This window comes from Corythoichthys intestinalis, chromosome 7 (assembly GCF_030265065.1).
Source record: "Corythoichthys intestinalis isolate RoL2023-P3 chromosome 7, ASM3026506v1, whole genome shotgun sequence".
Classification (NCBI taxonomy): Eukaryota; Metazoa; Chordata; class Actinopteri; order Syngnathiformes; family Syngnathidae; genus Corythoichthys; species Corythoichthys intestinalis.
Genome location: NC_080401.1, coordinates 48,910,673 through 48,924,581, shown reverse-complemented (window position 1 = coordinate 48,924,581; position 13,909 = coordinate 48,910,673). Strand labels below are relative to the sequence as shown.

The window sequence follows — 13,909 nt, the reverse complement described above, 5'->3', positions numbered from 1 at the left end:
ATTTTGCCACATACCAAAAAATGCCACATGCCCCCCACCCCCCCCAAAAAAATGCCACATGCCAAAATCAATTTTGCCACATACCAAAAAACATGCCACATGCCAAAATCCATTTTGCCACATACCATAAAAATGCCACATGCCAAAATCCATTTCGCCACATACCAAAAAACATGCCACATGCCAAAATCGATTTTGCCACATACCAAAAAATGACACATGCGCCCCAAAAATGCCACATGCCAAAATCAATTTTGCCACATACCAAAAAACATGGCACATGCCAAAATCTATTTAGCCGCATACCAAAGGAAATGCCACATGCCAAAACCAAAAAAAGGCCACATGCCAAAATCCATGTTGCCACATACCAAAAAATGCCACATGCACCCCACTCCCCCCCAAAAAGGCCACATGCCAAAATCAATTTTGCCACATACCAAAAAACATGCCACATGCCAAAATCCATTTTGCCACATACCATAAAAATGCCACATGCCAAAAATCCATTTCGCCACATACCAAAAAACATGCCACATGCCAAAATCTATTTTGCCACATACCAAAAAATGACACATGCGCCCAAAAATGCCACATGCCAAAAAAGTGCGATATGCCAAAAGCCATTTTGCCACATGCCAAATATCACTCATCCTTGTCGCTGTCTCTCCACGTTTGACTGCCCCCATATGTAAACGTCATCAAGCGGTGGTAAAAAAAAAAATAGTTGGCTGCAATAGTCATACTGTACGCCAGATGACGCCAAAATATAAGAAAAACGATTCAGATCCTTGAAAGTTGTACAAGAGGGAAAACTTTTGTTTTGGGACAAGTTGTTACCCTCCTTGACATAAATTCGCTTTAAATGTAACAAGACTCCACTTCATAAGAACTTTAGTAAACCTATTTGCATTTAATGTAGTGAACCGACATTATAGTATGGAAATAACAAAACATGAAACGTGATTAGCGACAATCAAATGGAAGTACCGACATGAAAAAAAATTGAGCTTTTAATTTTTTCGTAAGTGGAGCTTTAAAGTGGACACGTAAAGGGAGACAAGAGGAGGAGATTGGACGGAGGGGCCAAACTCGCCCCGCACGTCCGTCCGTTTATGCAAATCCGCCCCGAGCCCGAATAAGGACACGGAGGAATGAAACATGGTGGCGGAGGGAGCAGGCCAACATGGAGGCGAGAGCACCGTGAGAGCCGCCGCTATCACCGCCGCCTTCTTTGTCAACCAAAAACTTAGTTTTTTTCACTTTTTGCCAGTCATGAGCCGTAATGCGGTAAAGAGAAGTCTGAGGAAACCTTGAAAGGAGACAACGACGACGAAGGAAGGAAAGAAACAACGGGGCTGGAGCCCTCCGCTCTGCAGCGGCGGCCCGCCGCGATGCCGTGGCCGGGCGGAGGCGGCGGCAAGCGGCGTGAGAGCTCCGAGCTCCCGCTGCCCGCCGGATGGGAGGAAGCCCGAGACTACGACGGAAGAGTCTTCTTTATCGACCATAACACCCGGCAAACCTCGTGGATAGATCCCCGAGATAGGTAAGAGATTCGAACTAGTTATTTGAAAGTATTTTTGGAATGACAGAATGATGCTTGTTGACTTTTATGATCCCCCCCCCCCCCAAAAAAAACAACTTTCAAGGAATGAAAGCGATAACATCACATTGCTCAGAGTGACTTTTTACATGTTTTAAAATGTTTGTTTTGCGTTTTTACACTTTTTTCCCCCACCCAAACTCTCCTCTTTGTATATTTGTGTTTTACTTCCACTGATTTGCATTTTTCTTAATTCTGTCACATAACAGTAGTGTTTACTTAGAATTCTTAATAACCTCTTTATTTTACATTCTATCCAAACAAAAGTGCGTTTGTGTTTGATTCCCAGTCATAAACATTCCAACATTCCAGCATTCCAATGTTTCTCACATAACATATTCCTATCCAATTTTCCCAAGCCTTTATTCCTACTACACTTTTTCCAGTCCAGCAAAATGTGAGTTTTAATGAGGCCGTCAAAACTCCAACTCCCAGAAATCCAGGCGAAAATATGCCAGGAATGTTGCTAAAGTTGTGCCGCTGGGAAAAGTGGCGAGGAGGATGCGCGCCTCCACTTGGGAATGGGAATTCACCGAGATTTGGAGCGATGGAATGGGAAGTTTAACATGGAGTTTGAGGTTCTGGGTTACAATCTTGCTTTATTTGTGTTAGGCATGTGGTGGTATGAGATTCTGACGGTATGATAACGATAGGTTAAAATAGATTTTTTAAAAAAAAAACAATAATAATTATTTTTCATAAAAAGCGTGTGTGTGTGACTCGTAACATGTTTGCATTATATTCACTCTTTCTCAACACGGACGGTTGCCAGAGAGAAAACAATGCCACGCTTTACTACGGCTAGGCACACTAAACATGCTGGAGTTAACTCGTAACTGGTGGGAAACGTTCATGACAGTGTTTACTTACCTTTGATTTTGCATAAACGCGAAATTATATTGACAAATTGCCTCTTCAGCAGCCACCCTCTGCAAACATGTTTTACATGTCGGTTGGCCCTCCTCTTCTAAGCCACGGTCATCTGTAACTTTTCTGTAGCCGAAGTATTCCCATACTTGCGATTTTGTTTTCTTCGATGGGGGAAAAGTTCAGGAGTTTCACCTCCTCCAGCCATCGTGTAGCAAAGCTGACTTACAGACACTCAGAACTAATAGTAGAGAGGATACTAGTTAGCTGTCTTGGCATGCTAACTAGCCTCGTTATCAAGTTTACGTAATAGTATTTGTTTTACCATGGCTAGACACACGAAACACGGTGGAGTGAACTCTTGTAGCTGGTGGGAAACGTTCATGTTGGCTGTCCTTCCTCCTTGCTGCCGCGGCCGTTTCTTTTCGGTAGCCTAAATACTTCCATAGTGACTTTATTGAGGGGGTCTTAAAAAAAAAAAGCTCAGGTGTAGTTTCGACAGCAACAGCAGTGTCGCCGACAGAGCAAAAACTGGAGGGTGACGGGTGAGCACTGCACAGGTTTTTAATCATTTATTTCAGAACTTGTGCAACACAACATGCCTACTGTCCACCACAGCTGAGCATGAAAAGCGAAAGTAAAAAGTCCTCTCTCACTCTGTCAAGTCAGCCACGCGGTGCGTTCAGGTGCACCACGCAGAACACATCCGCCACATTAGAACCCGATTCGTTACATTATTACATGTATTATTATTAATATTATTACTATATTATTATTCTGATTTTTATTCATAATTTATTTGTTTTGCTCTGTGTAATTGCTATTTGCAATAGTACCTGCAGCATATATCAAGGATTTAGTGTAGGTTTTCAGGCTGTGGAACAAAAGAATGGAATAATAATGTATTGTAATGGGAAAATCCTGCCCGACATACCACCATTTCGACTTACAAACAAGGTCCTGGAACGAATTAACTTGTATGTAAAGGTACCACTGGATACGGATCGGACGTCCGTCGCCGTCAACGGCAGTGAAACATGATCATTCAAGCTAGTTTGACTCTTCTCCGAATTCGTCAGATCTTGTTGCGGGTGATTCAAACAAAGGGAATGCAGAAGTAATGCGCGATCCAGATTAGAGAAACCTGATTTCCTCCACAGTTTTTGCTTCATCATCATTTTTTTCCAACTGTTTGTGCAGTGATTCATAGATATCTCCAGCAGCGGAATGCCTCCCCGTGCTGACATTTCAATAAATCGCAGACAAAATACAACACGCACAGATGTTAAACATCCTGAAAGCGTTCATGTTATGGGAATGTTAACTTTTTTATGGGTTGTTGCTCACCCATAATGTAGGAAATGGCACAACTGAAGATCATTTCATGTCAGAAAATGTGTCTTTAATTTAAATGACCATACCTACACAAAGACTGCTTGCGCTTGTGACTGTCTTATGTGGAGCCACTCGTTTTTCTCGGAAAGCGACAACCAAACCCAAACCCAAACCCAAATCTTGTTGCAGTTTTGTAAACCATTAACACTCTTCAAAAACACAAAATTGCAGCACTTCTGTGAAGTGTTGTTTTCGTCAACAATGACGACAACGAAAAATTTTTATTTAGTCGACGTTTTTTTTTCATGACTGTAACAAGCCAAAAACGTGGCTTGGGAGACCAGAACATAACAAATGCCAGTTTTCGTCTGACAAGACGACAACGAGACAAAGATGCAACATAGCTTGTCATACAGTGGGGCAAATAAGTATTTAGTCAACCACTAATTGTGGAAGTCCTCCCACTTGAAAATATTAGAGAGGCCTGTAATTGTCAACATGGGTAAACCTCAACCATGAGAGACAATGTGGAAAAAAAACCAGAAAATCACATTGTTTGATTTTTAAAGATTTTATTTGCAAATCATAGTGGAAAACAAGTATTTGGTCAATACCAAAAGTTCTTCTCAATACTTTGTTATGTACCCTTTGTTGGTAATAACGGAGGCCAAACGTTTTCTGTAACTCTTCACAAGCTTTTCACACACTGTTGCTGGTATTTTGGCCCATTCCTCCATGCAGATCTCCTCTAGAGCAGTGATGTTTTGGGGCTGTTGTTGGGCAACACGGACTTTCAACTCCCTCCACAGATTTTCTATGGGGTTGAGATCTGGAGACTGGCTAGGCCACTCCAGGACCTTAAAATGCTTCTTACGAAGCCACTCCTTTGTTGCCCTGGCTGTGTGTTTGGGATCATTGTCATGCTGAAAGACCCAGCCACATCTCATCTTCAATGGCCTTGCTGATGGAAGGAGATTTTCACTCAAAATCTCTCGATACATGACCCCATTCATTTTTTCCTTTACACAGATCAGTCGTCCTGGTCCCTTTGCAGAAAAACAGCGCCAAAGCATGATGTTTCCACGCCCATGCTTCACAGTGGGTATAGTGTTCTTCGGATGCAATTCAGTATTCTTTCTCACGAGAACCTGCGTTTCTACCAAAAAGTTATATTTTTGTTTCATCTGACCGTAACACATTCTCCCAGTCCTCTTCTGGATCATCCAAATGCTCTCTAGCGAACCGCAGACGGGCCTGGACGTGTACTTTCTTCAGCAGGGGGACAAGTCTGGCAGTGTAGGATTTGAGTCCCTGGCGGTGCATTGTGTTACTGATAGTAGCTTTTGTTACTGTGGTCCCAGCTCTCTGTAGGTCATTCACTAGGTCCCCACCCCATGTGGTTCTGGGATTTTTGCTCACCGTTCTTGTTATCATTTTGACGCCACGGGGTGAGATCTTGCATGGAGCCCCAGATCGAGGGAGATTAACAGTGGTCTTGTATGTCTTCCCTGTTGTAATAATTGCTCCCACAGTTGATTTCTTTACACCAAGTGTTTTACCTATTGCAGAATCAGTCTTCCCAGCCTGGTGCAGGTCTACAATTTTGTCTCTGGTATCCTTCGACAGCTCTTTGGTCTTGGCCATAGTAAAGTTTAGAGTGTGACTGACTGAGTTTATGGACAGGTGTCTTTTATACTGATAATGAGTTAAAACAGGTGCCATTAATACAGGTAACGAGTGGAGCCTCGTTAGAAGAAGTTAGAAGACCTTAGACCACTTTGACAGCCAGAAATCTTGCTTGTTTGTAGGTGACCAAATACTTATTTTCCACTCCAATTTGGAAATAAATTCTTTAAAAATCAAACAATGTGATTTTCTGTTTTTTCCCCACATTCTGTCTCTCATGGTTGAGGTTTACCCATGTTGACAATTACAGGACTCGCTAATCTTTTCAAGTAGGAGAACTTGCACAATTGGTGGTTGACTAAATACTTATATGCCCCACTGTATGTTTTCTTATCTTGGCAAGAGAGAATATGCAATGTTGCCTTAACCAACCAATCAACGTACTAGCAAAAAAAAAAAGAAAAAAATCTTCACTATGTCAACCAAATTTGAAAAACACCTTTTTTCAACGTACGTGCACAATAGCGGGAACGTCCTGCCTTCGCTAATAAAATCCTCCTCAACTCTAACAGCAAAACTCATAGCAAGTAAGTGTCAGTCCATCGATTGACGGGTCATCAGTCCAGTGCGTACGTCCCACCTCATCCGCGAAGTCAGCTGAGAGAGACCTCAGCTCGGCCCCGTGACCCTCAACAGGATAAAAAGACGGATGGCGAAAATTCCAAACATTCTTTTAGCATTTAGTCCGGCTTGACTCTATCAACGGCCTGCATTGACTTTACATTTCATATCTATACATTAAGGGTGTCAACCTCACGAAACTATATGCAATACAAGGCTCACGATAACGATGATCTTATGATATTGCGATACAACAATTATACATTGGTCAGGAATTCATTCAAGGATATTCTACAAAACAACTAATAAACAGGAAAAACAATCTCTTTTCATCCTTCTGCTGAGATACTGGAATGAGTTTATCACTAGTAGATGTCAAATTCGTTTGAAGTGGGAGGGATGGCAGCAAATGATCCCTTCCAGTTCAAATGGATTGGATATCTATGGCCATCAGTGGCAGTCAATGCCAGGGAATATGTTCATTTTGGGGCATTACACGTCATTTCCTGTTGATTTTCAGTCATTTTGTTTTGCTTTTTAGGGCATTTACGGGTCACTTCTTGTTGATTTTGGGTTACTGAAAAGGAAGTGACTCAAAAATGTCTCCAAATGAATAAAAAGTGAGTCAAAATCAACTGGAAATAACCTGTAAATGCCTCCAAAAGACTGGCTGTGAATGCTCCGGTTTCAGTGCCATTGACGGCGCTAGACGTCCAATCCAGTCAAAATGAATTGGATGCCTAGCGCCATCATGGCAGTTAACAAGCTAACGTAGAAAATTTTCTAATGGAAAATGTTGGTAGCAACCTGATAGTTCCTTTTTTATTTTTTTATTTTTTTTAAATAACCTGTCTTGTTCAGCTGCTCCGCGTCTGGACAGTTTTAATGTATCACATGGGAGTTTGATATACTCCCATTATGGTTGTTCTTTTTTTTTTTTTTTTTTTTTTTTTTAATTCATTAGGAGAAAGCAGCTAACGGAAAGGGGCTATGGGGGGACAGAAAGAAAGGAAGTAGACAGAAGAGGGGAAAAACAGACAACAACAACAAATACTTTTTTACACGCTTATGCTACCTATTAATAACATAGTGGTGCTATCGTTAGCTAATTATATGTACCTGTGGACACCTGGGGCCTGATAACAAAGGACAAACAGAAGGTGAGGCAAGTCAAAGCGGACATGATTTGGTGGGGTGGCGCATACATGAATCAAAGTGAGGTGTGGAACCCAGTACTATGTGAATCACATGTAAGTGTGGATATGTTGACATCCTATTCTATGCAACCTGATCGCTGATCCTGGCACCAACAATAGTGTGTCTAATTGCACCCATGCGTGAACCCACTCAGTTGTGTGATAGTCATGCAGAAAAGTGGGAGCCCTGGCACCGGGCCAACCGGGGGGTGGGGGGAGTGCGGCCCACCCCTTCTCCGGCAAAGGGTCCACTGCCATACCCCCGGGACCTAGGGTAGTTTTCCGGACCATCTGCGCCCCCATAAAACGGGTGGGGAAATGGATGGGGGGACACAACACCGATCCCGCGCCTGCCCCACCGCTATCCGCGGACCCGGACTAACACTGTTGACCTCTTGCTCAAGAGCAGTTGATAGCGCCATAGAGCAAATGAGCCACCATGAAGCTTTCAACCAATTGGCTACAAAGCGTCATTGCTTCAATAAGCATCACTTGGCCATCAGTGCTCGATGTAATCTCTCACTTCCTTTGGGAGAGACAGATAACCTCTGCTGTCACCTGCTGTCAACACTGTTGTCATACAACTACTACTACTGCTACTACTACTTCTACTACTCGTGCCTGAAGCCTCCCAGCATGCAATGTGGCGCTACGGATCTAAATTAATGTCATGTAAATCGAAGTTAACCCGCACGTCGTCTTTGAAGCGCCCTCACGTTTTAATTACGTCACCCACATGCCGTTGGTTGGTCTCGTTTTAAAGTGCGGAAGTTGCGGTTTACACTCGTTTTTATTTGAAGTCAATCGACCAACTAAAACGTGAGATATTGTCATTTAAGTTTTATAGTTTTATTGTCCTCTCAAAAAAACATTAAAATGCTGCATGGATCATTTGTTTATGTCTATATTTCCATCATTTCTTGTCCTTTTTCAAAACGGAAGCTCCATGAAAAAAACACAAATCAAACGAACCCTTTCGAAGTCACAGTGGAACCACAAAATGCGTTTTTTTTTTTTTATAAATATAACTGCCGTGCGAGGTTCCACCGAACGAGAGGGAGGAGTGTTCTGAAGCAGCGAGGTGGCGAGCGATGGCCGTTTGGATCGAGCAGCGACTTTGTGTGACTTTGAGAATGAACGGAAAACTAAATTTAGCGCAAGAAATTGTGCTTTTTGATCAACTTGAGGAAGAGGATGGTCCAAATTAGTCATCGTCTTCTTCGGAAGAGTCCTCGAGTGAAGTTAGTGACGGATTTGAACACGTGGGTGACGCCATCGACGAGCAGAGGTAAGCCAACTCACTTTTTTTTTTTTTTTATGCTGAAAAAGTTTCTTTTGAAAGTTTCTTTTGATATTGCAAGACAAAGTTAATTTTGATGCAATATAGTGTGTGTTTGTGTATATAATAATAAAATGTGCATATCAGATCAAAGTCGTACGTGCACTGTGTGTATCCCAGGCAGGAATTTATAATTTGTGGTGTTCTTCTTTCTATATGAAGATTAGGGATGTAGCACATATTCAGCTATGGTATTCTTTCTATTGTCATACATATAGATTTCCGTTATTTTTTATTGCTGTATATATTTTTATTTTATACTTTATTATTTTCATAAATACTGACTTTTTTCATGTACATTTATAGTGACAATGAAAGTAAAGTGAAATGAAAATGGAAGGGTGGAAAGAGGACCGACACCCCATGGAAGTGTGGGCTGTGTGATGTAGCCCTGTGTCTAATTCCAGGACGAAACTGCTTTTCGGAGTGGCATGCCTGAAAAAAATGTAACTTGTTTATTGTAAATTCATTCATTCATTCATTTTCCATGCTATATTTCTGAAAATACTTTTTTTTCCCAATGTTATATATATATATATTTTTTTTTTTTTCCCCACAATCAGTCTTCTCAATTTGTGTACATGAATGTGTGTTCAAGAAGCTTGATTGTGTGTACATAGTTTTCATCAGGTGATGGGCCGCAATACCTAAACTCATAAAGAGATGGCCTCTAAACACTTTTTGTGTTGGATGGTATATATTTTTTCACTGTTCTTCACTGTTTGGTCTGCTGTATATAACCTGTTTTGACTAGAGCATAAAACGCCTATGGCTATACCTGTTGTTTATGTTGAATTGTCAAGTATAAGACTATTTATTCTATTTTTTTTTTGGTTGAATGTTCATCCTAACATGTTGAATAAATATTACAAAGTTTCAAAACGGTTCGTTACGCATGTTTGGTTGTCAATTGGACATCAATATTAAAAATTTTGACAAAACGATTTTGGAATTTTTGGTCTTTTTGGGCCCAAAATGATGATTTATAATTGGTCAGTGAAGGAAACAACAGTTTGGACATGAAGTTCAAGGTGTCACAAAAAAGGAACCAAACCAGGCCATCGTAAACAATTCTTTCTTTGAAATATAAAGGCAACTTCAAAGGCATGCAAAATCAGACAAAATAGGCCCAGACCTTAAAGGGTTAATGTCCTACATTAATAGTTTCTACTGTTACATTTCCGGTTCCATTAATTGCTCGTTATGCTGTTTAGTTTGTTGTTATGTGATCATTTGAGTTTTGTATGAAACTGTGATATGATTGAATGACCTACTATTACTGGTGTTTGTGGAGTTTTGTTTTTCTATTTGCAAAATATATGCGGGATCTGATCCTCCCTGCCTCATGAGTGCCAGAAATAGGCTTTTGGCGACTTGAGCGATATTTGCCGAAATATATTTTACGAAAAAATATTCACGGACTATCTAATTTGGAAGTGCATGTAGTCTATCTATCGCGATCCGTTTTTTTCACACGACGTTAACTTGGCTGCAAAGTTTCATTGCTTCAAGAAGCTTCATTTGGCCATTGCTGCTGACAGTGTAACTCTCACTTCCCTTGGGACAGACGATGTCTGCTCTCAATACTGTTGTTGTACAACATATTGCTCTCCGTGCCTCATGCCTCCCAGCATGCAACGCGTCGTTGTAAATAAACGTTCAAAGTTTCGTTACTGTTTGTTGCTTAATTGATTGCTAGTTATGTTATTTTGTTCATCGTTATGTGATAATTTCAGTTACGTATTGAAACTGTGAGTTTGAATGACCCTTGATTTAAATACATGCTACTGTCTTTCTTCATAAAAAGAAGTCAATTCTTATTGTTCGTACCTGCCTCCTGAGCGCATGGTAAAATTGCTGGGTCCGTACGGCGATTTGACTTAAGTATTTATGGACTATTTTTGCTAAAATCATGTGTGTCTAGTCTAGTGCTGCAACGATTAATCGATTAACTCGAGTATTCGATAAGAAAAAAATATTCGAATTAAATTTTGCTGCCTCGAGTATTCGTTTAATTAAAGTGGCGTTGTAATGGTTTGTTTTGAAAGTGTTTAAATTTAGTTTTATTGATATGGGTGGATACACTGCTCTCTAGTCTCTCATTTCACATGGCTGAATCCAGCTGCCCCCTGTTAAGACCAGCCTAAGCTAAGTTTTTGTTCGAGCTAATGTATTTTTTATTGAATTCGTAATTTAGTTTAAAGGTACAGTATATTTAGCCATTTTTTGTGGGAATATGTAAACTATTTAAGAGCATTGTAAAAAAACGTTGGCATTTTATAGCATTTAAACTAGCTGACTTTTGCTATGTAAGTTAGCCAATTGTTCTTTTGTTGTACATATATCCTCATTTATTTATTTTTTTATATCGTTTGAGGCTCAGATCAGTTATTTTAATTTTTTTATGTTCCTTATCCGATTACTCTATTATTCGAACTAACTAGTTCATCGATAAATCGACTACTAAAATAATCGATAGCTGCAGGCCTAGTCTAGTCTATATATCGTGATCCACGTATCGCATTATGTTGTCAAATGATATTTTGTCCCAAATCTAGTGTATGCTTATTTACAGTATAAATGTATGCATAGAAGTGAATAGGTGAGCGTTTACTCCTTAATTCTTCTGTAACGCTTGTTCCTGATCATTTTTGGCTCGCAATCCTAAATTAAATGTTGACAAGTGCAACATCTTGTCATTTGAAAACCTCGTAAGTGGTGCACTCATAAATTCAAAGTATAACAACAACAATGAAGCAGCAATACACAACATGGTAAAGAAATGCAAGTCAGTGGGATTGGTCTCCTGATGGGTGCGAGGCATGCAGTCTGCTGACTGACTCGTCGGCGAAAAACACAGGAGCTATTGAGGGCCAAGCATAATTGTCAATGCCGTGACGCGTCAGGGTTCAAGTTTGGTCGCGAGCTTCTCGCCGGCGGGCTGGATGTCCGCCCCATCTCGTGGCGTGTCGCGAAAAATTGAACTCCCGTGCGAAAAACGGATTCCTCGCAAACGCAGACGGGATTCCTCAGTGCGGAAGGTAGTCGTCTTGACCTCAACGGCGCTTCAAAACACATTCTTAGAGTGAAATGTTTTTTCATTTAAAAGTACAAAGTTTCACTGAGGTTTTTTTTTTTATAATCAAGAAAATAAAAGCAATAATGAGAATTTTAAAAAAGTCACATACATGCATTTAAATTTTTTTTTTTGTGTGTGTGTGTGTCGTAATGAAAATAAAATGCCAAATTCGTTAAATATTTTTCAAAAAATGAACGAGCAAATTAATGGATAATGTTTTCGAGGATTTTAATTACTATAGTCAAATTATATGACGTAAAGTACAAGACAATATTAAGAATTCTTATTATAAAATTCCTCAAAGAAATGCAAGTACAACAAAAATCTAGTGATAGTCAGTGATCTAAATATTTACACAATTTAAAATATTTTCGGATATTTATCAATGAACTATACATAATGGCACGTAATTAAAAATGATGAATGAGAATAGGTATATGTTTATATTTGAAGTAGGGATGTCCCAATCCAGGTTTTTGCACTTCCAATTCGATACCGATATTGTTTTGCACTTCCGATACCGATACCGGCCTATCTGAGCATGTGTTAAAGTTTAAAGTTATTTAGCCTCCTTACTTAGTTGTCAGACTCATGTTGAAAAAGGTTTTAATACTCTTGATAACAACTAGCCAGCTGAATTAGGTGAGTTTATATAGCACACAACGGTTGGTAACAAGAAACTGACCTGTTTATTCAGTGACAAACACAAAACATTATAAATATCAAACAGAAATGGCATAGTCAGTAAAACGTGCAAATAATATTGTAAACTGTCTTAAAAAAGCAAAACACACAAACAACCTCAGTGGAAAATCCCACAAACCCCCCAAGCTATTAGATGCTTTTAATGTTTCGTGCATTAGTTACAAAAATTGTATAAAAAGCCTCTCAGGTTTAAATAAACGACTATTTCAGTATCAAGTTAACATTTTAAAACAGTAAATAAAATACGCAACTCCCCATTCTGTATCAGCAGCTTTAAACTACATTCAATTCATTTAATTTTGCGAATCAACGGTTAAAGTTGTTAAAATTGCTCCCGTTATGCCATAATTTCCCTTCTGTCTACTTTCGACATGTGAAAGTTTTAAAACAGTTTTGAAGATAGATTCAAGAATGAATTTGCCGATTTAGGAGTATTTTAGATAAAAAGTTAATTAGGTTCGTTTGGAAGGTTCACAACAGCCTACTAGGGAAGTCTCCTGCTATAAGATGGCGGCTTTTTACTAACGCAACTAGTTTTCAATACTTCAATGTTGCTAACACCGTCGAGTCTGTCATTTTGCATCTAGTTCTATATACATATGATATCTATTATCTACAGTAAAACGATGTTGACGTAGTTTGTAGCGGCTGTCAGCAGCAGTCAGGTATTCTTGTGTTTTTTATCCAGCAGCATGAGTTGAGCTAAAGCCGTGAGTTGAGCATTGGCATTACCCGGGTCTATGACAAGCATTATGTTTACTCCGGGATGCAATGCGGTCCGTTTCTCTTTGCTCCCGAAGAACGCGCTGTGTATTAGTTCCGCTTTACTTGACATATTTGAATAATCGGAATTTGGATGTTTGTGAATCGTTCTCTAATCTTCCACGGCCGAATCGCTCAAGGATGTAATGACGGCTGGGCATGTTGCACCGTGGTTCTAAGTGTTGGATGGTGCGTCTTTACTCACGAGAGATAATGGCTCGTCATCCAGAATGACTTCTTCGGCAATGACCCTTGTTATTCCCTGGGCTTTGGGACTGTCGAGTGCCAGTTTGTCAAGCATAGCAAAAGTTTCTGCCAGTGTTTGTTGCGTAGGACCTTTCTTTTTGTCTTCGGGTTTCTTAACATACTCCTTATATTGTTTGTGGTGGTATTTCGGTAAATGCTTGATTAGGTTGGTTGTATTAAAACTTTTTACAGCTTTACCACCACGCTTGACTTTATTGTGGCATATATTGCACTCTGCCTCTTCGTCTTTGTCGTCCTTTAAGGTGAAATGATCCCACACAGCTGACATTTTTTACCGATAAAGTCTCTCGGTAAATTGGGAGATGGTAATGTAAATGTAGTGTGTTGAAGGTGTGCCGTAAAATGCGGACCGGATTTTAGGGAAACCGAAGCAAAAACTGGAATGGATTATGTAAATCGGTGCACTGGAAAACCCAGACCGGACTTTAAAAAATAAACTGGATCGGAAGTCTGGATCGGAATTTTTCCCTGTTGGCCGATCCGATACCGATGCGCATTTTTCTGCCCAT

General features: G+C 40.0%; 1 protein-coding gene across 1 annotated transcript in view; it reads left to right on the top strand.

Annotated features, from left to right (window-relative positions):
• Positions 1-815: 815 nt before the first annotated feature.
• The window catches only part of wwc3 (WWC family member 3), a 94,428-nt gene continuing 81,334 nt past the window's right edge, over positions 816-13,909 (top strand). The window contains exons 1-2 of the mRNA XM_057840953.1: positions 816-1,203; positions 1,274-1,546. Of these exons, the coding sequence (XP_057696936.1) occupies positions 1,395-1,546 (152 nt within the window). The 5' untranslated portion in view covers positions 816-1,203; positions 1,274-1,394. The remainder of the gene's footprint in view (positions 1,204-1,273; positions 1,547-13,909) is intronic.